Below are 27224 nucleotides of genomic sequence, written 5' to 3'. Positions count from 1 at the left end.
GTTGGTTTTGGTGCTATGCTAAAGAAGTATAGCTTCAGAATATTTCCTCTGGACAAATAAACGTTATTTGCCCATGTTTCATGAACCACTTCCTGAATCTATTTAGATAGTCCTGAAATTTCAAGTAAGCTAGGTGATGTAGTATAAACTGAGGCAAGAGCTCCGAATTCATACCAGGCTTTTACTTCCTTTGGATATGAATTTGGTTTCATCCATACCCTATGATATTTTCCTGAAACATCAACCCTGATTGTGGCGGGGTTAATGCCCACTCTTGTTTTTAATTACTCCCACATTTGTTGATAAACCTGAAATGGAGAAATTGTTGCTTCATTAGTATTGACCTTAGATTTTTCTTTGTCTGTATTAGGTCTAAGGTTGGTCTTTCTCTCTTCGATCCCCGAGGTGAATGGTTGATTTGAAGACTCGAGATTTGAATCTGGAGTTGCAATTTTTGTTTCAGTCGATTCACCTGGATATGATCCCGACTTAACACTTTTGCTAGGGATATTTGAATCCCATACTCCAGGTATAGAGTCTTGTACTCGAAAACTCTCCATTTGGGAAAACAGTGGCTCAATGCCTTGGATGATAGGCATTTGCATTACAGACCACAATTGAGTATAAGCTTATAAACATCATGTAATTCGATCAGAGACAATTCTCTTATCGGCTTGTTGTAGTCTTCCTGCAACTTCTACGTTTAAGGCCAGTTTGTTAAACTCGTTTTGAAGCAATTCGAGGTGTTCTCTCAAATGTCTCTGCATTTTTATGATGGCATCGATATCACCGCTGTCCATTTCTTGTTAAAAAATCTGCAATAATATTTTCATGAGATTTAATAATCATGATATCAAAAATATAATTTTGACATGACGCTTGCCATTTTAATAATCTGGCTTCCCGGGTTTAGATTCTATTCTATTTCTTAAGAAAGCTTTTACATGTGTATCATCAACTTTTGAAGTAAATTTCTTTGCAAGTAAAAATAATGATCATTTTTGAAAAGCCTTTTTTACTGCATAAAATTCTTTTTCGTTGATATGTCATCTTACGGCCTCTGTATCTGAGAAGAATCCACTGCAATATCTGCATGGTTGTTCTCTTTCTGGTGTGAGCTTGGTTAAAACTACCACCCATCAATGATCATTGGAATCTGTATATAACACCAGATCATCTTCATCCTGGGGAATAGTCATTTTCGGAAGATTTTTACAAATCTCTTTGAGTTGGCTAAGTCCCTGGGTATGTTCTTTTGTCTATATAAATTTTGCATCTTTTTTCAGTAATGGACTAAACAATTTTCTGTGTTTTTCTAGGTTTTTAACAAACATTCCAGCAAAATAAACAAATCCTAGAAAACTTTGAAGTTGTTTATTTTCTTTTAGTTTGTTTGGAAAATTTTGCACCTTTTTCTATTATATGATTTTGCAAAATTATTCCAGACTCATCGATTTCTATTCCGAGGAATTCAATCTTTCTTGTGGTAATGACTGTTTTTTTTTTCAGATAGAATCAGTCCCTCCTTTTTGCTAACATTAGAGAAAATCTTTAAATGTTTGATATGTTCCTCCATATTTTTAGAGGCAATTAACAGATCATCAATATAGACAAATATGAATTTGAAATAATCTTTAAAGAGATTATCCATTTTTCTTTTGAATATCTGGGGTGAATTGGCCAATCTCATTGGCAATACTTACCAAATATAGTGTCCTTGTGGTGTGGATAAAGCTGTGAATTTCTTGCTTTCTTCCTGCATTCGAATTTGATAAAATCCAGACTTACAATCAAATTTCGAGAATATCTTCCATTGTGTATGCAAGTAATCAGATGTTCTCTACTAGGTATAAAATACCCATCAAACTCCAGAATCTTATTAATTTTTTGGTAATTAATTACTAGTCTGAGTTTGTTACTTTTTATTTCACTACAAGAAATCATGGGTTGCTGTATGGTGAAATTCCTGATTTGATCAAACCAAGATCCAGATGTTCCTTGATTATAATTTGCATATCTTTCTGATCAACAATGTTCATTGGGATAGGCTTGCAAAGGACAAATTCATATTCTTTACCTTCCTTAATTTTAAGGCAAGCTTTGAGTTGATTTTTATCCCACCATACCAAATGATCTTCATTGTAATTTTCTTCGACCCTTCTCTTGACATCTTCTAATGATACATTGGATTCAAACTCTACCTCATTCTTATGTAGAGTTATCTTGAAGCATTTTATTTCTTCTGGTTAGAGTTGTTTATCTGCTCTTAGTTGGAGCATTGTTTCTCCAAACCGTCTAGAATCCTTCATTTTTGGGTTCAGAAGTTTTTCTTCATCACCATGCTTGCCGCGAAACTGAGTTGGCAATTTTATGTAAAATGTCTCTCTTAATCGTTGAACTATGATTTTGGAAAATATGATCGGTTCTTTTTCCCGAATTTTACTTTTAGCAACTCCTATGTTCAGCAAATTACGTATATGAAATTGGACCAACTGGGGCATTGGTCATGGCCTAAAAGATAGTGAACACTAATATTCTAGTCTCATTTTCTTGTGTATAGGACTTAAACATTTTGAGGAAATTATTTCCTAGCAGAATGTCAGCTCCTGTCTCATGAAAATAAATATGTGGTGTTTTTACCTTATACCAAGGCGTTTGTCCAGCATCGCCGATTACGATTTCGGGCATCTTAATCCCTTTACATAGGATTAAGATTCTTTAGAGAAATCTCTTTCAGCAATATTTGGTAATTCTTCTTCCAAATTAGTTGGAAAAACTCCTCTTTTTCTTTACAGATTCCAGCACATGAATCAATATAAACAACAAAGTATTCTTCTTTATATTATTCGTATAACATCCATACTGGAATGTATATCGAGAATGGGCTGGTGGTTATTGAATTTTTCACATTTTATCTTCTGCCATAAACTCCATTATATTTTCTAGTCGTTTCCAAAGTTTATGTTCCTCAAAAAACTCTAGCCAAAGAATCAATCGATCTGGTTCTTTCTCTGGAATACTTTTGGTATAAACTTCCAATTCTCCGATGTTGACAATTCCTTGGTAAGTTCTTATCATAGGTTGCTCTAAATAGTATATGGTATTACAAGAGAATTGATTCCTTTGTTTCGTAATATCAAATACTATTTCAACTTCCTTCCACCCTTCTAGGCATCTAAACTTTCCTATTGTCGAAAAGCTTTTTAGCTCCTTTTGGGTTTCTTGGACAGGTGCTTTTCCCCACTTGTAACTTGTAATTCTATCTTCCTAAAAAGATAGTCTTCTTGATTCCAATTTAAGACTTTGATTCCTCTGTATAATCAGTTTGTCTTGTATTGGATATCTGTTTCCTTCTTTCATCAACTTTTTTTTTTGAAGTTCTGATGCAACGTCAAAGCTCGACTGAAATCTCGATCTGCCAAATTGTAGGAATTCTGGGATAAATTACTCCTACAATTTTTCCTACACAGAGATTTCTTGAGATTGTTCCCAGTACCAAATCTTGAAGGTTACGCATTCGTTTATCGCATTTAACGATATCAATAGGTGAATCTATTCCTTCTTTAAAAGTAAATTTTATCATGATCTGGATTGCTCTAATATGGATCCATGACATGGTTCGTGCTACTTCTATCTTGAGTTTTTGTAATTCATCCTTAATTTCTTCAGAAAGAATTAACTGCATCTCCATTCTATTTCCTGTAAGTTCCATTGGAATTGTCATTTCCCTTCTGGAAACTTTTTAGATTAGATGATGCTTTCTGTTTCTTAGGCCAAGACTTCCAAGAATTTTCTACCTGACCTACAGAGAATCCTTGATATATCTGAAGACTAGGATTTTCTCTCATGATTTTCTGGACCATGTTATGTGATATTGTTGTCTGACTAAATAAACCAGACAAATCTTCATGTGTTTCGAGTCGAAATACATCGTCTTCAGTCAGATTCTGATTCTGAACCATCAGATCCTTCCTAACTTAAGACTTTTTCTTCTTCATAAATACTTTCATCTGAGGCAATATTCTCAAATTGGTATACCTGAATAAGATCCTTATAACAAACTGCTTCTACAATATCTGTGGTTGGATCGAAGCATTTTATTCCTCTTATTTCATTTTTTGGACAGTTGTTTAAAATATGACCTTTTGCTCCACATGTCCAGCAATTGCAATCCTTAAAACTTTCATTAGCTCTAGTGTGAGCTCTTCTGAAAGTTTTCTTTGTAGGTATTCTTCATGTGCTCCGAGATGTACTCGATGCTTGAGATGATGTCCTACTTCTTGATGGTCCATTTCTTTACCCAGATTTGTAGGATCTGGCATTCTGTCTTGACCAAATTGTTCTTGGTTTCCAAGAACTTCTTCCACCTCTGACATAAGGATGAGATCTAAAACTCTTCCTCTTTGGCCTTTGTGGTTTACTTTTAATAATTGTTGAAAGATCGTTTTCTTTACAACATAGAGGAGTACGTTTGTTAATACCTCTTAAACATTTGTAAATCTTTTGTAATGCTGTCAAATGACATCATTCTGTCAATTTTCCATTGAGTAAAAAGGCTCTTCATGCCAGAGTATCTGGATTGCCAGGGATATATTCCCTTATTAGCATTTCTCTCTAAGTACTTATCATTTTGGTGAAGAAAAGTTACATTGCTATATCTTCTTCGACCCTTGAATTCCATCTATATTTAATGAACAATATAATATATTCATCCACTAAACATATATCATGAAATTCAAAACTATACAGAGCTTGAGTATATTTCTTTTTCTTCTCTGTATCTTGACTGTTAAAATAGTCTATCCCTATAAATTGTGTTTTAAAAAAGGTAGTCATTCTTCCGGCTATCTCGCTAAGAGATTTTCCGGCTAGGACTGATTCTTTGGTTTCTACCAAAGTCATGTCCCAAGCAATTTTAACTGATCTCATAAGACTCATTTCTAGAAGTTTAATGAATCATTCTCTTTGAGATCAAGTGTTCTTGCTGCGATTCTCATAGCAGATGTCCAATCATCTATGAGATCGTCTCTGTTTTTGAAGTCTAATACATATAGGTTAATCATAACCCCATGAGGATGCACTACAAGAAAAATCAGCATTAACAACACATCAAAGACAACGGCTTTTATTAAAACCGTTGTCTTTTTACTTTTAACAACGGTTTTAACAAAAACCGTTGTCGTAGCCTAAAAAAATCGGCTCAAAGACAACAGTTTCTTTAACACCGTTGTCTTTGATATATCTACGACAACGGTTTTTAAAAATCGTTGCCTTTGAGCGTTTTTTTTGGGCTACGACAACGGTTTTTAAAAACCGTTGTCTATGAGCGTTTTTTTTTTGCTACGACAACGGTTTTAAAACTGTTGTCTATTAGCGTTTTTCTTCAAGCTACGACAACAGTTTATCCAAAACCGTTGTCTTTCAACTGGTTTTTCTATAAATTTGTTGTCAATATTATATTTTGCGACCGTTTAAGTTAAATCTGTCGCTAAACTTAGCGACGGTTATACTATACCGTCACTAATTTAAATCTTGCGCCGGTTAAAGTATAACCGTCGCAGAATTTAGCGACGGTTTGAAGTAAAACCGTCGCCGATGTAAAGATACTTCAAACCGTCGCCGATGTAAAGATAGCGACGGTTTTACAAGAACTGTCGCTAAATTTAGCGACGGTGTTTTTAAACCGTTGCTAATTTTAGCGACAGTTTTGGTAATACCGTCGCTGATCCAAAATCAGCGACAGTTTATACCAAACCATCGCTATATTTAGCGACGGTTTCTAATATCAGTCGCGAAATATAGCGACAGTTTATGTAAAAGCGTCGTTAATTTTAAATCGGCGACAGTTAGAAAATTAACCGTCGCAAATGGCGGTTAAAGTCAAAAATGTCGCAAACTGTCTATAAATATCCCCACCCTCGGTCCATTTTCTACCATACCACTTCAGAACACTTAAAATTTTTCTCCCTTACACAATTTTAGTTTCGATTTTCTCTTTAAAATTTAATAAATTTTTAAAATAAAAAATATAGTATTTTCGACGATAAATCAAAAATATAGTTTGCATGTTAGATTGTGAGTTTTTTTTTATATTTATTAAAATATTAAAAGTGAAATTTTTTTTATTTTACTGAATAAATTAGCGAAGGAAAACATACAAAACCGTCGCTAAAATTAGCGACGAAGTTTATAAAGCACTGTCGCTAAATGTAGCGACGGTGTATTAAACCGTCGCTATTTAGCGACAGTTTAAATTACGGCCGTCGCTAATTTTCGCGACGGTTAACGATGATGTCCGTGGCGAATTAATTTGCGACGGTTTTTTAAAAATCGTCGCAAATTGTAACTACCACAACACTCCACAACCGTTGTCTTTTAACGAATTCTTTAACCACAGGACCTTTAACAACAGTTTTATATACCTACGACAACGGTTTTTCACCGTCGTCTTTAGACGTCTACGACAACGGTTTTTCACCGTTGTCTTTGAGCACTCCCTTTAACCACAGGGCTTCTAACAACGGTTTTAAAAGGCCTACGAAAACGGAGAAAAACCGTTGTCGTAGGCATTTTTTCTTGTAGTGATGTATAGGTTCTAAAATAGATTGCCCATAAGGTGTTTGGTGTAAAGTAATTTGACTCTTCCTTGACCATGTTCCTGCTGGGTGTGATTCTCCACCAGTGTAAAAGTCTGGTTGGGATTCTTTCATATTTATATTCTGAGATCCCACACTTTCTCTTGGTGGCTCTTGCGAAGATGACCAGGTTATGGTGGGTTGTTCACTCCTAGTTATGTTCATCTTTAGATCTACAACCTTGAGATTTGCAAAGGATTCTGCTAGATCTTGGAGATCTTTTAGACCAATCCTTTCTAAATTTGTCATCAGAGTAATTTCTTTTTTGAGACTATTTTGATTAGATTGATCATTTTTTCTTCCTCAGTTAAAGATTTTTGTATCGCTTTGGCCTTCCCTCTTTGATGTAATAAGGGTTCAGTACCAAATGATGGTGGTAACCTTCCTTCTGAATTCTTTCTACTAGAACTTGGTTGTTGTTCTAGGTTTTGAATTCTTGTTGGAATATCCTTTAATATTCCAAGAATTTCTTCCTGGTTTTCAAGAATTTCTTCCTGATTTTCAAGAATTTTCTCCATATTTTGGGGTACATAATACAAAATATTGTCATAATTCTGTACTGTCTTTTGAATTTCTCTAAGATCTCGAAAGAGTTTAGAGGAATCCGGTACTATTTTTAGGAACCTGTTATTTTGAATCATAAGTTTACCTTAGAACTCTGATAAGTTCTTTCTTGATATCTAACCTTAGTTAGATCTTCATGTTTCAAATATTCCAGAGTTCTGGAATAAGTACTGTAAATAATTAATCTCGAACTTGGGTTCGGATTCATGTTAATTGAGAAAATTCCCTTACTCAAACATTTAATTACATAATAATAATCAGTTTGTATGTTTGAAATAATTTACCTCGACTCTGATACCATTTCTGGCCCATGAGAATCAATCATGTTAAATTAACACATATAAGGGCAATATTGTCTTTTTTAATGGTTTACGGTTGAACAAAGTTTTTTGAGTGTAGCGAGTTAGGATAAAGTTGAAGTTGGGTTTGTGGATTTATTTACAAATTATCCTATTTTTAACTTAAAAATAATATTTTTAACTCAAATAAGTATATATACTATACAATATAATTTTTGAAAAAAAGTAATATTTTTTAACTCAAATGATCATATGTTACACAATACTTTTTGCAGTAAAAAACAATACTTTAAGTATAAAAAATAAATTTTCATGGGCCGAAATATTTTTAACTTAAATAATAATATATTACAAAATATTTTTCATAATAAAACTAACAAAAAAATAATACTTTTGTAGTGAAAAATAATACTTTAAACTTAAAAGTATAATACTTTTCGTATATTGAATCAGATATTAGTCGCATAAAATCAATTGTCGCTTAGGCTTACTAAATCATAATTCCTTAGATGATGTTCGAAATCGATGTCCACTATTTTCTTGAAAAAAATAAATGGAAGGCCTAATGAAAGTCGTATGTACTCCTTGGAGGGAGATCTTTCTTAACCAGGATCGAATCTATGAATGCTTTGGTTTATACATTCTTTTTAGTCTCGACTCTAAAGATAATTTTTTCCGCTATCTTCTTTTCTATAAAATAAAATCGATTTACCTACGATTTAATATGAGTTTTTGTGAAATGACAATTATTATTCCATAAAAAATTATTATCCCAACAATTTTCTTATCAACAATCAACATTTTTTTGCTGACTCAGTAAGAATCACACACATAACACTTTCTCTAATACCAATTAAACAATCGAGTACCCGCCGCTTATAAAAAATTAAGGTTAGAAACAACAATACAAATAAATTTTTTTAAATTATATAACGACTCAAACATTATGATTTGTTCGATCTTCTAACAAAAACAATTATTACTTTCCTGAAGTAATCTTAAAAATAAGAGAGTATTATAAATAAATATTAACATTAAAAATAAGTATTTTACTTTAATTATTACTCTAATTCATTATTTAATTAAAAATCATTTCTAAAAAAATTAATCTTTTTCAAAAATTAAATATATATATATATATATATATTTCAATAAAAATTATTTTTTAAGGTTTTATATAAAAGGAAATGTGAACTAAATATACGGAAGAATTTTCAAATATATAAAGGGGTGCGTTATGGTTGAACCAAACAAACAACCACCGCTTTCCTTCATAGTTCACACTTCTTTCCTTTTCCCTTTGTTTTTTAAACAATTAATTAATTAATCAATTAGATTAATCAATAAATATTAATATTAATATATTTAATTAAATCTGTTTTACGAACCCCGTCCCTTTGTTACGATTCCTCCATCTACTGTTCCTCTATTCCTTTCTCTCTCTCTAAAAGACTGCCCTTTTTCTCTCTCTACGTTGTTTCTCAGCCCGCCGGAGAAGCTGCTTTTCGCGCCGGAAATTCGCTACTTCACCTCTGAGAATTTCGGAGGGTTGTTTGAAGGAAGAGTGCCTTCTGTTTATTGAATCTGAGGTGAGGCGAGGGGAATCCTTCTGGTTTTTCTGAGATTTTTATTCGGTCTATGGAGTTTCCTTGAGAATGTGGAAACCGTAATGGAACTTTTTTGGCTTCTGGTGGCTTGAATTGTTGGCTAAGGATTGTCTAGGGCTTTTATTGTGTGGAGTTTAGGAAAAGACGGAGGTGGACGGCGGCTTGTTTCGGAATGAGATGGTGAGTTGCGTGTATTGTTTGTTTACCTGTTCATTATTTGTCTGTAAATAATGCGGGTTGACCGGGTCCTTTGTGAATGAAGACACAGATTCGTTATACGTTGTCAATGCACGATTCCGGTTGTTTTTTTCTTCAGAATTTAGATCTTTTTGCATTTGTTTGATTTTGGTTCGAATTGATGCGTTTGGTGAACGGTTTTTGTTAATGTTTTCATTTGGTGCTTATTATATCAATATTGTTGTTCGCTTGTTGATTATTTGCGTGCACTTTTCCTCTTTTGTTGAAGAACTAACTGCTGTCTTGAAATTTAGAGGTGTATAATACTATTATGAACCTTGGCTTTTTTTTTTTCCTTTAATTTTCTGTATTTTTAGAGAAGGTGGGGTTTTGTGATTTTCTTTTTCCGTGGTCTCTGTTTTTAGATGAATAATCTCGAGTTATTTGTTGGTGATTTTTTAAACTCGTGCTTTTTCTTATCTTTTTTTTACCTTCTGTTCTCACATATAATAGTGATCGTACGGCATCGTTTTAATAATTCGGAATCTTGCTAATTAGTCCACCAAATCGTAGATCTGACCTGTTTTAGCTTTGGTCAATAGATGATAGTTTTCAGGGTTTTCCTCATTTTTTTTGTATTGGAACTTTGGTAATTTTCTTTTCCTGTACTTTGTGGCTTATGGGCACTTATTATTATGACAGTTACGAAAACTGTGCTTTTTGGATTTTTATTTTCCAGATTTGACATTCTCCTTTTTGTTGAACAAAATTTGCGCACTTGTTCATTCATGTGGGGTGCTTTCAAGTTTCATACACAAGTTTTGTCCAGTTTTCTTTTGGATTTTTTTAGTTTTGGTTTAATATTCAAGTGTTCTGCATAATTATGAATTTTGGATGAAAGTTATTTGAATGCGGGATGCCTCAACTTTCCTTTCTCTGTTTTTTTTTTTGAAACAATTGTTGTGATGTGATTTGGGTAAAAAATTGTCATTAATGGGGAGGTATGCCAATAAAATGGCTTGGCAATTGACTGGCATTTTTTTGGCAAAAATGAGACGTCAACTTATGGCATATACATATTACATTTAGTTTTTTTAACAAATCACTAAAACAAGGGATGATACTTGCGTTTTCGTAAATTCTAACTGAGATAAAGAGTGGGATGTGATATTGAATTATAATTTTGGAATGATGGATTTCTCAAGTTGGCATGTTAAATTGCTGTGTACTTCTTTTAGGATTTTCTGCATGATATAGAATTTCATTGCCCATATTTAGCAATTGAAAATTGACATATGTGTTTGTAGTTTTATGTAATTGACTGTTTTTTTGGGCAGGTGGAAGGTAGGGGCTGTACGTTGAGAGAAGCTGAATTGGAATTTCTGAAGCGTAAAAGGTTACAGCGTATGAAAAGAGAGATATTGAATGACTCAACTTGCGGGCAGAGTATGATGAGTAGAAGCGGGGGAGATGCTTTAAAAGCTTCTGCTCCTTGTGGTGTGCGAATACATAGTGGTGCTGATGCATCCTCAAAATTTGGTTACACTTCAAATGATAAAGATGTACTTTTAAAGCGCAAGGTGGCAAAGTTCGACACGTCTGACTTTGAATGGACTGATAAAATTCTTGAGTGTCCAGTGTACTGTCCAACTAAAGAGGAATTTGAGGATCCTTTAGTTTATTTGCAAAAGATAGCTCCAGAAGCCTCAAAATACGGTAATAACCTTTACTGTTTTACGTGGGTGGAATGAAGCCCATGATAGAATACTTGGCTATGTGTATGGAGTATGGACAATTTTTGTTCAATTTGAAGTTTGTCTGTTACATACAAAATCCAGTCACGCGTTTAAACTTATTTGACATTGATGTTTTTGAAGTAAGTGAAATTATTATCAATGCTTTTATGTTTCCCTCTTCCGAATAATGTTAGCATGAAGGATTATTCTTTGAATGCCCCTATGTATCTCTATATTCCTTTCTTCCTCGTCGTTATCTTTTCTTGGTTTTTTTAAACCCCGAGTGTCAAAGAGACTCATGTTTTACATTGTAACCTCCATCTTCAGGTATATGCAAGATTGTATCCCCTGTGAGTGCTTCTGTTCCTGCTGGTGTGGTTCTGATGAAAGAGAATGTTGGTTTCAAATTTACAACGAGAGTGCAACCACTTCGTTTAGCTGAATGGGATAACGATGACAGGGTTACCTTTTACATGAGTGGCAGGTGAGCCTTGTCTCTCTTGGTCAAAATATAATATAATTCAGATATGTTTAAGGCTTTGAACATGAGTAATCTTTTCAGGAACTATACATTTCGTGATTTTGAGAAAATGGCGAACAAGTTTTTTGCTCGTAGATATTATAGTGCTGGATGCCTTCCTTCCTGTTACATGGAAAAAGAATTTTGGCATGAAATAGCTTGTGGAAAGATTGAAAGTGTTGAATATGCATGTGATGTTGATGGTAGTGCATTTTCATCTTCTCCCAGTGATCCTCTTGGAAAATCCAAATGGAATCTGAAGGTGAAAAATTATGTTCTGTTTCTTGGAGTACTAGAGTTGAATTCGACTTGTTCTTGGTTTTTGAATTAGATATCGGCTAAAATATTCCTGACTGTTTTTATGATTCAAGTTTGAGATTTGTCAGTGGTTAGATTCATTCATTCCCTCTATCTTCCTCCTATCAGTCATTCATGTTAATGTATAAATTCTCAGTTTTTAAGCGTTTTAAATTTTAGTGTATTGGTGGGAATCTTTCCTCATCCATTCGTAGTTTTTGTTTGTTAATGTATTGATCAGAATCGTTTATGCTTGATTTGTTTCAGAAACTCTCCCGGCTACCTAAATCTGTTTTGCGCCTTCTGGAAACTGCAATCCCGGTATGCTCTAATTCCTATCTCAGTAATTTTTTTCCTCTTGCAATTAATTTCTGACTCATGTTTCATCTGCTATAGGGAGTGACGGAGCCTATGCTTTATATAGGAATGTTGTTTAGCATGTTTGCTTGGCATGTTGAAGATCATTACCTGTATAGGTATGTGTGCTATCGACTTCGAGTTTAAATGTTTTTTTTCCTTTTTCAGTATGTCAACCTAATATTTGATATGTAAATTGTTGATATGCAAGTACAGCATCAATTATCATCATTGTGGGGCAGCAAAAACATGGTATGGAATTCCTGGTCATGCTGCTCTTGATTTTGAAAAGGTGGTAAGGAAGCGTGTGTACAATCGTGATATCTTATCAGCTGACGGGGAGGATGGAGCTTTCGATGTGCTCTTGGGGAAGACAACTTTGTTTCCGCCAAATATCTTGTTAGAACACAATGTTCCCGTTTATAAAGCTGTACAAAAGCCAGGGGATTACGTAATAACTTTCCCCAGGGCTTATCATGCGGGATTTAGTCATGGTATGTTGCATATTTAGGCGGAGTTAGATCGTCCATAAATTTGTATGATTACTTTGATAATTTTAGTGCTGAAAATATCTCGTATATGTAACAGGTTTTTGTTGTGGTGAAGCTGTTAATTTTGCAGTTGGTGATTGGTTTCCTCTGGGATCAATCGCCAGTCATCGTTATGCTCTGCTTAATAGGATTCCGATCATTCCCCAAGAAGAGCTTCTGTGCAAAGAAGCCATGTTACTTTATTCCAGTCTGGACCTTAAAGACCCCAATTATTCAAATGAAGAGTTGAAATCTCATAGAAGCATCAAAGTTTCTTTTGCAACATTAAGCCGTTTCCAGCACTATGCTCGATGGTGCCTAACGAAATCAACTAAATGCACTGGTGCTTCATCTATTTGCTATGGAACAATTCTTTGTAGCATATGCAAGCGGGATTGTTATGTAGCATATCTAAATTGCAAGTGCTACATGCATCCTGTGTGCCTTCGCCATGGTATACTGGAGTCAAATATTATTTTGAACTCGATTTTGATATTTTTTTTCTTCCTTTTATCTTTTAAGTAATCAGATCTTTTTATATCCCCCTTTCAGATATCGGATCACTTGATGTGCCTTGCGGAGGCTCTTTAACCATTTCTGTTAGGGAGGATATCTTGAAATTGGAAGCAGCAGCGAGGCAATTCGAGCAGGATGCAGATGTATTTAACGAGGTCGAACAGCATTGTAGAAATGACGATGACTTTGTTTCTTTATCTAAATTATTCTCAGGTGCTTTGAATGACGGTTATATTCGATATGGCAAGATTAATTCCGAGTTAGAAATTGAAATTTGTTCTACTGAGAATCAAATTAAGCTCCAACTATGTAATTCTCACAATCGCTCCAGCTTGTGCTATGGAACTGAGAAAATTAAAATGCAAAACCCAGATAATTCAAGTATTGGTCGGCCATCATCATCGAAGTCGACTGGATGTTTTCCCAAACTTGACCATGTAAAACTTGCTTCCTTCATAATTTTGCTGTCTCGCTTCATTTTCCTTTTCTAATTGATGTATTTATGCAAGATACTACTGTTATTCTCAAAGTTCTGTGTCTAATATTTTATGGCTGCTTGCTTCTATAGGTGGTGCGTAAGAACTCCAACTCAGTCAATCTCTTACCTGTGGCTTCTCGCAGGCAATTCATTTCCTCTGTCTCTGAAGTTCCACAATCCTCTTGTAGGGAAGTTGTTAGCTTCCGAAAGATTGTTCAGGCAGCTAATGCTAGAAATAACGCTAATGATGAAAGTGATGAGTCTGAATCAGAAATATTCAGGGTCAAAAGGCGGTCTCCTCCAAAATTGGAGAAGAAGATCTTGCACGATTCCATGTCTCTTAATGGGGAACAGGTACAATCCTACCCATGTTTTGTGTTGTTGCATGAAAAGTCTGTTGGAACAATTTTAATACGAAACAATAATAACCAGAGTCTTGCTTTTCGTTTTATCATTTGGTTATTTATTCTCTCAGGGTCTGAAACGATTAAAGAAGCATCAAGCAGGACTCTCTATGCAGGTTACATTATCCGAATGTTCTGCTGGTAATGTAGGTTGTAGTTCTAGCCATTCAACAGAGTTTAGAGAAACTTGTGTTATTTCCTCTAGCGACAAAATGGCTAGAGGAAACGGCCTTCCCACCTCCATTAAGTTCAAGAAAATGGTAAATGATGAAACAAGGAGCCATGCAAGACACGAGTATGAGTTGGGGAAATACTCGAGTAGACCTCCTTCGATAGAAATCGGGCCAAAACGTCTCAAAGTCAGAGGGCCATCGGGCTTAGGGTAGATAGCATGAACTGAGTTATTGGTAGAACGAATTCTGAAGATCAGATTAGTTTCTCGCTGAAGCGAAGCTTCTTCAACCTGATTCTGTTGATATTATCTTAACGAGGATCTAACGAAGGCAAGTTAAAAATATAGTTCCGGGGAGCAGTAACTAAAATTAACTGACTTTACACAGAAGTCCTATTCTTTGTGCAGCCATCCAGCTTGGGTGGTCTGCACCATGATATTTCTTCGGGTTCTCGAGCCGAGCGTTTTATTAAATGTGGTGAAGGAACCTATCTCATTCCCTGCATTCATTAAGTAGACTTTAGATTAATTGTCTTTTTATCTTGTAAATTTGTTCATAACAGCTGATTGATTTTTGTGGGGGGCGTAAATGTGTTTTTTCACATTCTGTTCTTGTTAATGTCCCAATTGTCAAGTTTGTTGCTTCAATCTTTAGGGTTAATATTTTTTGGTGGCTACCTGCTTTGGAGCTATGACACTACATGAATAAAATTTAGAGAAATTTTTCCCTTCTGTTTTTTTTTTTTGTGTATCTGTAAATTTCTCTCCTTTTATTTTTTTTATGTATATTTGTTCTAAGACTAAATTATCGATAAATCCCTAAACGAAATTTAACTTTGTAATTCAGTAAATTTGTGTTCAAAATGCTTACCATAATAATAAAATACCCTTATTTATTTGTGAAATTTTACTTCTACATTGAAAAAAAATTTACATGGATATATTGTTTCGGTTTTCCATTTTGATCTTCTTGATGAAATATTCACTCGGTTGCTGAACTTCAATGGTAAAATGGACGATTTGTTCTATTTATTAGCGAGAAAGTGATATTTTACCTTTTGGAAAAATGAAATTATGTTTTCTAAATCCCGATTTTATTGGTTCTTAATTATATGATCAATTGGTTTGTGTTATGATATCCTGTTATTAATATGGGCTTGTTGTGTTCTTACAACAAAACAAATTTTTTTTGTAAAGAAAAAAATAGCTCTCGTAAAACCGATTTTCTTGTAACAAGTTTGTGTTATTAGAGTTTAAAATATTGATTCAAGGTTTAAGCATTTTATTATGGTTGACATATTGTATTTCATAAATCCTAGTCTGTTCCATTGTACTGATTTTTCGTATATAAATGCATAATAGGTATCAATTAGTACAAATTTAGCATTAGAATACATAAACTAAGTATTTGAACGTATGAGACCATTTGAATGTAAATACAAAAATATCTAATTTGTGTATCCATTAGAATGAACTGATCATTAGAACATATAAATTAGGTATTCGAACGTATGAGACTATTTGGTGTCAATGTTCAATACAAAATATTCGGGTATTGTTTCGTGAAATCAAAGTATACAAATATTTAATTTTCGGTAATAATTAGAGTATTTGAGGACTAAAAAAAGTAAATTATGTATTCGAATTGATGAGACTATATTCGATGCCAAGATTCATCGAAACAGTTCAAGGGAATGTATATAAATAATGCACGTTAATTGAAACTAATCATGCGTGGTTTTTTGCATGCAACAAGATCTGTCTAGGTAGCCCCAAATCTCCTACTCAAATGATGTAAAATCGTGCCTAATTTGCTTAATTTGAACTTGAAATTGGATAGTTTTAATAATGCAATTGCTTATGTACCTTGTAAGTAAATCAATAGTTGTCTTGAAATTGACCTTAGTCCGACGTATATGAGCAAAGAAACAACGGTACCAGCACAAGACGGCCTCGCATATGAATATTGTAAGACGATTTTCGATGAGACGGTCTAACAAAAAGCTTATTAAAGAAGCTATTACATATTTTGATGATTGTGGAGACGGATGAAGTGATCTCATATAAATATGGTATACATTTTCCTCTTCTACATATGAGATAATGCATCACATATTGAATCATCAAAATCACGCACTTATGTCAAAACTCCATTCATGATTCTTGATTGAAATTACAAACTCAAATGCTGTTATTTACGATCTAACTCAAATATTTTAAATTATACGGTAGCTCAAATATTATATTTCGACTATTGGAGTAAATTATTGCACTCCAACACAAGTAATACCCAAATTCATATACCAGTATGATATATATATATAAGTATTAAAATAAAAATTTTCGGCATAAATTGAAATAAATATATCGCTTAAAAGGATTAGTTGAACTAAATGATACTTACGTGCACTTCCAGATAACTGCGTATTATTTCATAATATTAAAGTAAAAAAGTCGCAATTATCGACATCAATCAGAAAACTTTGAGCACTTCAAAACCTAAATTGGGCACAAAACCTCGAAAGTTGAAAGACCCAACAAATTGATTGCTTTAATATTGTACATGGTCAATAATCCCATATTGATTAAATTTTTTAAAAACACAATATCAACATTTTTAGAGTTTATTGTCTAAAATAATAATGAGTAGGTCTTTTGTGAGACAGTCTCACAAATTTTATCCGTGAGACGGGTCAACCCTACCGATATTCACAATAAAAATTAATATTCTTAGCATAAAAAGTCTTATTTTTTCATGGATGACCCAAATAAGAGACCCGTCTCACAAAATACGATCCGTGAGACTGTCTCACATAAGTTTTTGCTAATAATAAATTGTGTATGTATCTTTTTAGTGGAAATAAGTCACATTTTTGTTGTTGGATCTCTTACTCGATCTACAAGCAAATCCCTTAACAAATTCGACAAATGGTATTTTGTTTCTTTTGCGGTCATCGAAATATTACTAGACAATTCTAATCACGTGCACACTTTAAACCTTCGAAGATGACTGACGATTCTCCAAGAATTACCAAAGAGAGAATATATGTATATTTTATGTGTTGTATGCAGAGTATTTTGTGTGTTTTGAACTTTTATCTACAAATTGGAGGTCGTCTATATTTATAGGTGAAACATCATGTAATACCTGAAGTGTAGTGCCCGAAATCAGTACACGTAAATCCCATGCATTATTTAAATTGTTAAATCATTCATTTAAATTTAAAATGAGTTTTAGCAATGCATGACTTATTTAAATGCATTATTTTAAATTATTTATATTTATGTGATGCACGTTAAAATGTTTTTCGAGTTTCATGTTTCAGGCGATTATTCGATGCAGGATCGAGGAGAAGAGACCGACGACGATTTTTGACAATTTTAAAAGATGGTATTTTATTTTAAGTTAGGATGAGGCATTTTAAATAATTTATTGAGTTTAGCATTTTAAAGCCTAAATTATTTGTTTAATGATTTTAGAATTTTGAAACTTTTAAAGTTAGCATTTGTGTATGTTATTTCAAATTTTAAGATGCTATTATTTTGTGAGGAGTTAGTATTTTAGTTAGTGTTTTATTAACTTTTAATTAGGGGTCAATTTTTAATTAAGCAATATTTTAATCTCCTAATTCCACTAAACTCACACACACACACTTTTACACACACTCCTCACGTAAAACACACAACACACACATACACTTGTTATTTTCAGATTTTTAAAAGAAAGAAAACCTAGGGTTCTCCTTCCCATGAGCAGCCGCCCACTCCTCTTTATATTTCCAGCCAATTTTCATGAGTTTGTTTCAAGAAAAATCGAGCCACGTTCGTCCCGGATCAACCTCGCATCTTTCCCCGCGTCGGTATCGTCGTTTTGGTATTTTTAATTATCAAAAGGCACGTATATTCTTTCATTCCTGTATCGATCTCGTCATATTATGCGTTGTGTTGATATTTATGCGTAAAAATTCATGTGTGATGAGTAGAAGTTTGAGCAATCATGTTTAGATCAATTTTGAAACGATTTTAGATCACAAATTTACGTTTTTGCTGTCATTTTAATTACTGTGATTTTGGTCCTGATTTTGAGAAAACTTTTAACACAAAAATTGTAAAACTTTTTGATATCTTCGATTTGATATAAGATTCAAAATATTTGGACGAAAATTGAGTGAGTTATGACGTTTTTCGTGGGACTGCTCAAACTGCGTTTTTCAGAAAATTATGTATTGATGCGTTCTTGAAGTTTTATTGTTGCAGGCTTCGTTGGAGATTGACGGGCGATCGTTGCTGCGTATAGGTATGCTTAGTATGATGTTTAGTTGGCATTTGGGGTTACCGGTTAGTGTCGATAGGCACTTGAATTCGCTAGAAGTCGTAGGAAACAATTTGATGTCAATCTCCATGTTTTGAGTTGCATTGTGTCGGAGGTTTAAAGCCGTTGTTTCGAGGTGTTTGTACCAATGTTGTCAATGTAGTAGCATGCTAAGATGGGTCTCGGGGTGTCGGTTCATAGTCCGTTCAACCGAGTTTAGAACGTTAAGAAATTCTTGCACAGAAAAATTCGTGGGTTTTCTCCTACCGCAGGGACACGGACCCCCACACGGACCAGAGTACGGGGTCCGTGCCTTTGTTTTCTTCGAAGGGTTAAATTGCAGAGTCTACACGGACCCCTACCCGGACCTAGGCACGAGGTCCGTGCCTTCCCTTTTCTTCACGACACACTTCACCGCACGGACACGGATCCGGAGCCGGACCTGGGCACGGGGTCCTTATGCTTGTCATTTTGGGAAAATTTTATAGTATGCTTTGAGGTTTGATGCCATGGTTTAGTACAATGATTTACAAGGTCGAGTCATGGGAATTTTAGAACGTCCTAAGGAATTGATCGAGCTCGTAAGTATGCATGATATTTACGTCTATGTTATGCAAGATTAAGCATTGGAATTCATGTTAGTAAGTGCGGCAACGGCCCCAATCGAAGTCCAACGAATCCCACAACGCCAAGTAAGTATGTTTGACGTGCAAGAAAATATTTTAAGTTTTTGAGGTATGCTAAATGTCTTGTGACCAAATAATGTTTAGGTTTGGAAAGCGTTAAACTATGAACGGGGACCAATCCGCCCGTTAAATTATGAACGGGTTTAGATCGAGATTGAAATGCGTTAAATTATGAACGTGGACCAATCAGCCTGTTAAATTATGAACGGGGATATCATGTATGTGGCAGTGGATACGTCACTGTCATCCCAGTACTGTGGTTTAGTCTGATCAGGCGATTATGTTATGGGTCACTTGCTTTGAAACATGCCTCTACGCAAAATGATGAAGTTTGTATGTTCAAGTATGTTCAAGTATGCAAGCATGTTTAAGAATAGTTTTTATGATTATGGCACGTCTATGTTATGCTATTATGATCACGCTCAAGTACATTTATGTTATCATGTTCAGATTTATGTTTCCAATATGTACGCTCTATTTTGAAGTTGCGTGTGGTGTTACTACGTATTACTCGTTACTTCCAATTTATACGTGTTGAGTCTTTAGACTCACTAGACTTGATCGATGCAGGTGAGGAGTATGTTGAGGAGGCTAGGGGTGGGGACAAAGGAGCTGGCTTGGACTGAGCGGAAGGCTAAACCCGAGGACCGCCATGTTTTGAAGTTTTAAGGATATTTGAAATGTTGAAAATACTTTGGTTTTTATGTTACGATTTTTGTGGTTCAAGCAAATACGTTTGGCAGATATTATGTTGAGACGTACAGTTTATTTTACCAAATTTTGAAAGTTCATTATTTAAGCAAGAAAATTTTAAATTCTTCCTCAAATTTTAAGTAGTAAAAAGTACGGTACGTTACAGTTGGTATCAGAGCGGTGTTCTTGTAAAGGGTTATGCCTACTGCCGGTTGCAAGAAGCTCACGAAGTCACACATCAAGTCTGTAAGTTTTAAAGTTTTAAATCATTTCATGTAGTAAGCATCAAGTTATGATTTCAACAAGTGTATATTTAAATTCAAATTACGTGCATCTTATGATATTAGTATTATGTTCATGCATATTGGGTTTACGTGATGGGGAAATGTTGGAACAGTATGCCTCCTAGACGTTTGGTTAGTCGTGGAGCAGGCGATAAGAATAGGGAAGCCCATGATGGGGAGAGGGTTACTCCTCCTCGTCCACCGCCAGATATGCAAGCTCTAATGCTTGCAGGGATGATTCAGTTCTTCGCACAGTTTGCGGGAAACCAAGCTACAGCGGATACAGGGGCGAGGCCCAGATCGAAGCAGTTTACGAGAGGTTTAGGAGGATGGATCCTAAAGAGTTCTCGAGGACTACTGACCCGATGATAGCAGAAGGATGGATTAAGTCCATCGAGGTAATCTTTGCGTTTATGAAGCTGCAGGATGCACAAAGAGTTAGATGTGCAACCTTTTTGTTGACAAGGGACGCCAGGCTATGGTGGGAGAGCGCGTCCGTTTCGGTGAATCTGCAGACTCTGTCATGGAATGGCTTTAAGGAGGTCTTTTACTCCAAGTACTTCACTGAGGAAGTACGATCCAGACTGACTAGAGAGTTTATGGCGTTGAGTCAGGGAGACAGCAGCGTAGCTGAGTTCGTGAGGAAATTCGAGCGGGGGAGTCACTTCGTACCCCTGATTGCGAATGATGCCCGGGAGAAGTTGAGGCATTTTCTTGATGGGTTGCAGCCGATCTTGCGCCGTGATGTCAGGGTTGCTGGTCCTACGACTTATGGAGTTGCCGTGTCGAGAGCTTTGGCGGCAGAGCAGGACCAGAGAGACATTGAGGTCAATAGGCAGGGCAAGGGGCCCTATCAAGCACCTTGTCTTTAGGAACATTTGTAAGTCATTAAGAAACTTAGGATTAAGTGGATATGAGTACTGGAATTAGGTTATCTAAGACTACTTGGGTTGTGTAAGTTTTAATTTCAAGTTTATGAAATAGGTGTTCATATGGGGATATTGGGTGAAATAAAAACAAAATGGAATTAGTTGTATTCAACATAGGTTACAAATGGTCGAATATTAAGATTTTTATCGAGTAAGAAAATCTAAAATCTTTATATGAGGATTCTAGCATTCTATGGGTTTTAAATGAAGTTAATTTGTTAGAGTTAGTCCATCATTAACAGTGGGAAACTCATTAAGCTTTATACGCTAGAATGAATTAAGTATTGAGGATACGTCAAAATGGGGCATTCGTTCCAATGAGGAAGTTTTAAGTATATTAGGCCTCAACTATAACGTAATTGGAAATGAAATAGCTTAAGCATGTGTTTTATGCTAAGAAAGTTTTATTATTTAAGCAGAAGATCGATATTGTATATTTTGGGGTTTTATGGATTAAAGTTACTCGAAATTTAAGATTTGCAACAATTTTATATTCGGGATGTACTTGTAAATAGCTAAGTTACGTAAGTTTGGTGTCGTAAGGTAAAGATTCGATTCAAGGATCGTAGGTCAATATTATTGTGGGGGTAAGACAAGGTTTAAATTTTGAGGGTAGTACCATGGATAGAAGTTGATCAGTAACTTTTGGTGCTAAGATTTCTTAGGTTGAACTGCATAAATGCTAACGTAATATATCGATTAACATTTCGAGTATAGTATAAGGAAAGTAGTTTGAACCTCCATTTCTAATATTAGGAATTGTGAGATAAGTCAGAATTCGAGGTCATAGTAAAGTAAAACTAAGACAGCCTTCGGAAGTAGATATGGGCATTACGAGTTCTTAGTTATGCCGTCTGGACTAACAAATGCTCCAGCGTTTTTTGGACCTCATTAGCCGAGTATTTCAGCCCTGCCAAGATCAGTTCGTCAAAGTGTTCATTGATGACAATCTTATCTACTCTAAGAGCCATCAGGAGCACAGTCAGCGCTTGGGTACAGTTTTGCAGGTCATGCAGAGTCGCAGGTTGTTTGCAAAATTCAGTAAGTGTGAATTTTGGTTGGAGAAGGTAGCGCTTTTGGGTCATATAATTTCTAGCAGTGGCATTGAGGTGGATCCAGCTAAGGTAGCAGCGGTTAAGAAATGGGTTGAGCCGAAGAATGCGTCATAGATCCGCAGTTTCCTAGACCTAGCAGGCTACTACAGGAAATTTATTCAGGGATTTTCTTCGATAGCAGTGCCACTCACTTCATTGACTAAGAAGAATGCTAAATTATTTTGGAGTGATGAGTGCCAAAAGAGCTTTGACACTTTGAAGCAAGCTCTTATTTCAGCGCCAGTGTTAACCATACCAGCAGGGCAAGGCAATTTTGTGCTATACGCCGATGCTTCTAAGCTCGGTTTAGGCGCAGTTTTGATGCAGCATGGTCGGGTTAAAGCTGATACCTCAAGACAGTTGAAGGTAAATGAGAAGAACTACCCGACTCATGATCTCGAGTTAGCTGTCGTTGTCTTTGCGTTGAAGATATGGAGACATTATTTGTACGGCGTGAAATGCCAGATATTCACTGATCACAAGTGTCTCAAGTACTTCTTCACGCAGAAAGAATTGAATATGAGACAAAGATGGTGGTTAGAGTTAGTGAAAGACTACAATTGTGAAATTAGCTAACATCTGGGAAAGCTAATGTTTTGGCAGATGCCTTGAGCCAACAGGTTGCAGTCGTAGCACAGTTGTCAGTGCAGAAATCTCTTCAGTCTAAGATTCAGAGATTTGGGTTAGAAGTTTATTCTAAGGGCAGAGCTCCTAAGCTATCTAATCTGACAGTCCAATCTTCTTTGCTAGACCGTATCAGAGCAAATCAGTCTTCAGATGAGCAATTACAGAAGTGGACGCTGAAGGATGAAGCTAAGGGCAGTGTACTTTACACAGTTTCAGATGACATTGTGAAATACAGAGGTAGAATGTGGGTGCCTAGTGTTAATTCGATCAGACAGGATATTCAGACAGAGGCACATGCATCTCCGTATTCAATCCACCCAGGAGGTACCAAGATGTACAAGGACCTGCAGATCTTGTATTGGTGGCCAGCGATGAAGAGAGACATCCGCAGATTTGTGTCTGAATGTCTCACTTGTCAGCAGGTGAAGGCAGAGCACCAGAGACCAGCAGGAATGCTTAAGCCACTCCTCATCCTAGAGTGGAAATGGGAGAATGTTACAATGGATTTTGTGGTTGGTTTGCCGAGGTCAGTCAGAGGATCGAATTCTATTTGGATGATAGTGGATCGACTCACTAAGTCGGCACATTTCTTGCCAGTGAAGACGACTTTTTCCATGACGCAGTATGCGGAGCTTTATATCAGGGAGATTATTCGATTGCATGGAATCCCAATTACTATTGTGTCCGACAGGGACCTGAGGTGTGGGGCCCCGGGTCCGATATCTAATACTAATAATTATAATTGTCACACACCAAATGATTGAGTAAAATACATAATTTGTTGTTCACAAGCTTACATAAATATCGTCAAAATAATTTAATTGTGTCAAATGTTTGAAATATAAATTTTCAACATGCCAACATGAAGTAGTGAACCAAAGAATCCAAACATCATCACATAGCTCCTAAGACCCGAGAATCCCACTCTAACTCGTATCTCCTCGCCTGGAGCTGGACTCTGGCATCCCAAGCCTCGCCTCACCTACCGTCAAGCACATGAAAACAAGAGGTACCGGGCATGCCGGTGAGTATAAACCCAGTATGATACAATCAATCACAAATGAGAGTTAAATTTTCAAATATTTCATATAAATTCATAAAGATGCAATATAATGCAATGCATGATCAGAAGCTGTGGGCTATCAATAAATCTCAAGATCAAGTGAATCATCTGGTCATAGGGTACCCAAGGGAATAGAATCACCCAGCAACATCCACCGACTCATCCGTTTGGGGTGGGGTGCTGTGTTCTACAATCCCAGGACTATGGTGCGCCTATAGAGAGTGTTCAGGCCATAGCAGCGACCTCCGCATACACTATGCCAACTCAACTATAGCCCCATACGTCCAACAAATCAATATATCAAGGCGACCTCCGCCATATCAAATCTGAATCAACAAGTGGCTCAATATGCAATGTCATGATGCAAATCAATATCATCATCTCGATATCATAATCAACTCATCTCAATACAACAATCATCATCAAATCACCAATAGTTCATCAAGCCATAGAGTTTTCAATTTAAAATAAAAATGATACTTTTACCTCGTATGTTATCGACCGTAACATACCTTTCAAATATTACCAAAAGAAGATCGAAATGTGTAGATGAGAAGTCTTGAACCTTTGAATTCTACTATAACTCAAGGACTTTGATCATCTATCAAAACAGAGTAATTTCTGTTCAAAATTCATAATTAGTTCAATACTGCTTTGAATCAAGATCCGTAAATTTCTTAACCTTAATATGCCATAAAAACATTCATTGAATCATTTCATCAAACACATAGCATGCGTGCTAAAGAAATTAGCTCCTATACTTTGCCATTGGCTTCAATTCCATTTTAAATTCAAACCAACACAATTTCAACATCTCCAACATCTCAAATATCAACACAAATATCAATTTTAAACTTCATCCCATTTCCAAACTTGAATAAAAATATAACATACTTACACCATCTTGAAGATCTTGGAGAGAGGATCACAAATCTAACTTCATTTCATAATTTCCTTGAACAAATCTCCCATAGATTGAAGAAGAAATTAGAAGATGAAAGGAAAAATGAAGAACCCTAGCTCTAAACCGATGGAGTAGGAAAAAGAGAAGAGAAAATGATACAAAAATCATTCCCCAATCAAATATATACCATCCAAACCTCAAAACACGTTTTTGGTAAAAGTGCTGGGCGCCATGGCGCATGATTTTGGCGCAGCCGCGCGCACCATACTGTCCAACAACAAAATTTCAGCACCGGGCGCGCCATCGCGCGGGATCTGGTGCAGGGGCGCGCCGTATTCTGCCCAAAAGGTATTTTTAACTTCAGAATTTGCGAAAGTGGTAAACTACAAAGTTGTAGCTCTATGTCTTTTCGTGAACCTCTCCAAATTTCAGATCAGTTGAAGGTTTGAGTAAAAAGTTATGCTAAATATCCCAACATGTGTCATTGTAGGAACGACGATACGCACGACACACTTCGGGGCGCTTTTGGCTTGTCTTCCCTAATGATTTGAACAAAACTCAAAACATAAAAGTTATAGCCTTATGTCATATCTTTTTAATGAAAGTAGCCTCACATCAATTGGATCAATATACAAAACATTATGATAAAAACCACAACTACTGCCACATTTTTCATACCGTTTCCGCACTTCCATCACCTATTTAGCTCAAATTCAACCTTTGATTCTACCCATCAATTATCTATTCCATTCTATAACATTCATTACCATTTATACCATAACGTAAAGTCATAAACCATCACAACTAATGCCTCAATATTTCAAAATTTGGGCATTACAATTCCTCCCCTCTAAAAATAGATTTCGTCCTCGAAATCAATCATCTCTTTCAAGTCTAACATATAATAATCAATATTGAAAATAAAAACCGAGAATAGAAGCGTACTTCATTGGAATAACTCTGGATATTTTTGTCTCATTTTATCTTCTAATTCCCAAGTTGCCTCTTCGACACCATGTCTGTTCCACTGTACTTTAATCAACGGTATCAATTTATTTCTGAGTTGCTTATCTTTTCTATCTAGAATTTTAATCGGTCTCTCAATGTAGCTTAAATTCTGATCTAACTCAACTTCATCGGGTGGAAGTACATGAGAAGGATCTGGATGATATTTCCTCAACATGGACACATGAAAAACATCATGAACACCTGATAACGCAGGAGGAAGAGCTAATCTATAAGCCAAATCACCCACACGTTCCAAAATCTCATACGGACCTACAAATCTCGGTGATAATTTTCCTTTCTTTCCAAATCTAACTGTACCACGGAAAGGAGATATTTTCAGAAAAACTCTGTCACCTTTCTCAAAAATCAACGGCCGTCTCCTGATGTTCGCATACTTAGCCTGCCTATCCTGAGCAGCTCTCATACGACTCTGAATCAATTTCACCTTCTCTGTCATATCTCTTATCATATCAGGTCCTACAATTGGTGCTTCAGATAAATCGTCCCAATACAAAGGAGATCTACATTTCCTGCCATATAGTGCTTCAAATGGTGACATTCCAATGCTCACTTGATAACTGTTGTTATAAGAAAACTCGACAAGTGGTAACGAATCCTGCCAACCAATACCAAAATCCATCACTACAGCTCTCAACATATCCTCTAATGTCTGAATAGTACGTTCTGACTGTCCATCTGTCTGAGGATGATATGCTGTACTCAAATGCAAACGAGTACCAAGAGCCTCTTGTAAACTCTGCCAAAAATGAGAAGAAAATCTGGGATCACGATCTGATACAATTGACTTAGGCACACCATGCAATCTCAAAACTTCTCTGATATACAATCTGGCCATCTGATCATGCCTATATGTCATCTGATACGGAATGAAACATGAAGACTTGGTTAATCTGTCAACGATAACCCAAATTGCATCGCAACCCCTTGACGATCTCGGCAATTTCGTGACAAAGTCCATGGTGATATGGTCCCACTTCCATTCTGGAACCTTAAGGCTATGCAAAAGACCTCCTGGTCGCTTTCTTTCTGCTTTCACTTGTTGACAATTCAAACAACGAGATACAAATTCTACTATGTCAGATTTCATTCTTTTCCACCAAAATTGTTTCTTCAAATCATTGTACATCTTTTTACTTCCAGGGTGTACACTGAATTTACTGCAATGAGCATCATGCAAAATCTGCATCCTCAACTCTGAAATATTAGGAACTACAATACGATCATTCACAAACAAAATACCCTCATTATTGACCTGAAATTCTGATCGATGTCCTGATCTGACGAGTTCAACTGATTTCTGAATGCTTTGAT

The 27224-nt window shown here is 35.7% G+C and overlaps 1 protein-coding gene and 1 long non-coding RNA gene across 2 annotated transcripts; one reads left to right on the top strand and one right to left on the bottom strand.

Annotated features, from left to right (window-relative positions):
• The first annotated feature begins 8887 nt into the window (after positions 1 to 8887).
• Positions 8888 to 15015, top strand: LOC140988175 (lysine-specific demethylase JMJ13-like). Its single transcript, XM_073457150.1, has 11 exons — positions 8888 to 9285; positions 10620 to 10998; positions 11346 to 11502; positions 11581 to 11800; positions 12103 to 12156; positions 12232 to 12311; positions 12409 to 12686; positions 12781 to 13176; positions 13275 to 13675; positions 13807 to 14070; positions 14192 to 15015. Exons 1-11 carry the CDS (start codon positions 9283 to 9285, stop codon positions 14504 to 14506), a joined length of 2547 nt encoding a protein of 848 aa, XP_073313251.1. The 5' UTR covers positions 8888 to 9282; the 3' UTR covers positions 14507 to 15015.
• Positions 15016 to 23810: 8795 nt separating this feature from the next.
• On the bottom strand, positions 23811 to 25000 carry LOC140989062 (uncharacterized). The gene is made up of 3 exons (XR_012177415.1): positions 24879 to 25000; positions 24493 to 24581; positions 23811 to 23899 (listed from the first exon to the last, which is right to left on the bottom strand). It is a non-coding gene; the product is annotated as an uncharacterized lncRNA (long non-coding RNA).
• Between the last annotated feature and the right edge of the window lie 2224 nt (positions 25001 to 27224).

Source organism: Primulina huaijiensis, chromosome 11 (genome assembly GCF_012295235.1).
Source record: "Primulina huaijiensis isolate GDHJ02 chromosome 11, ASM1229523v2, whole genome shotgun sequence".
NCBI classification, from domain to species: domain Eukaryota; kingdom Viridiplantae; phylum Streptophyta; class Magnoliopsida; order Lamiales; family Gesneriaceae; genus Primulina; species Primulina huaijiensis.
The sequence above is the reverse complement of the archived record's forward strand: the minus strand, read 5'-3'. Positions and strand labels throughout refer to the sequence as shown.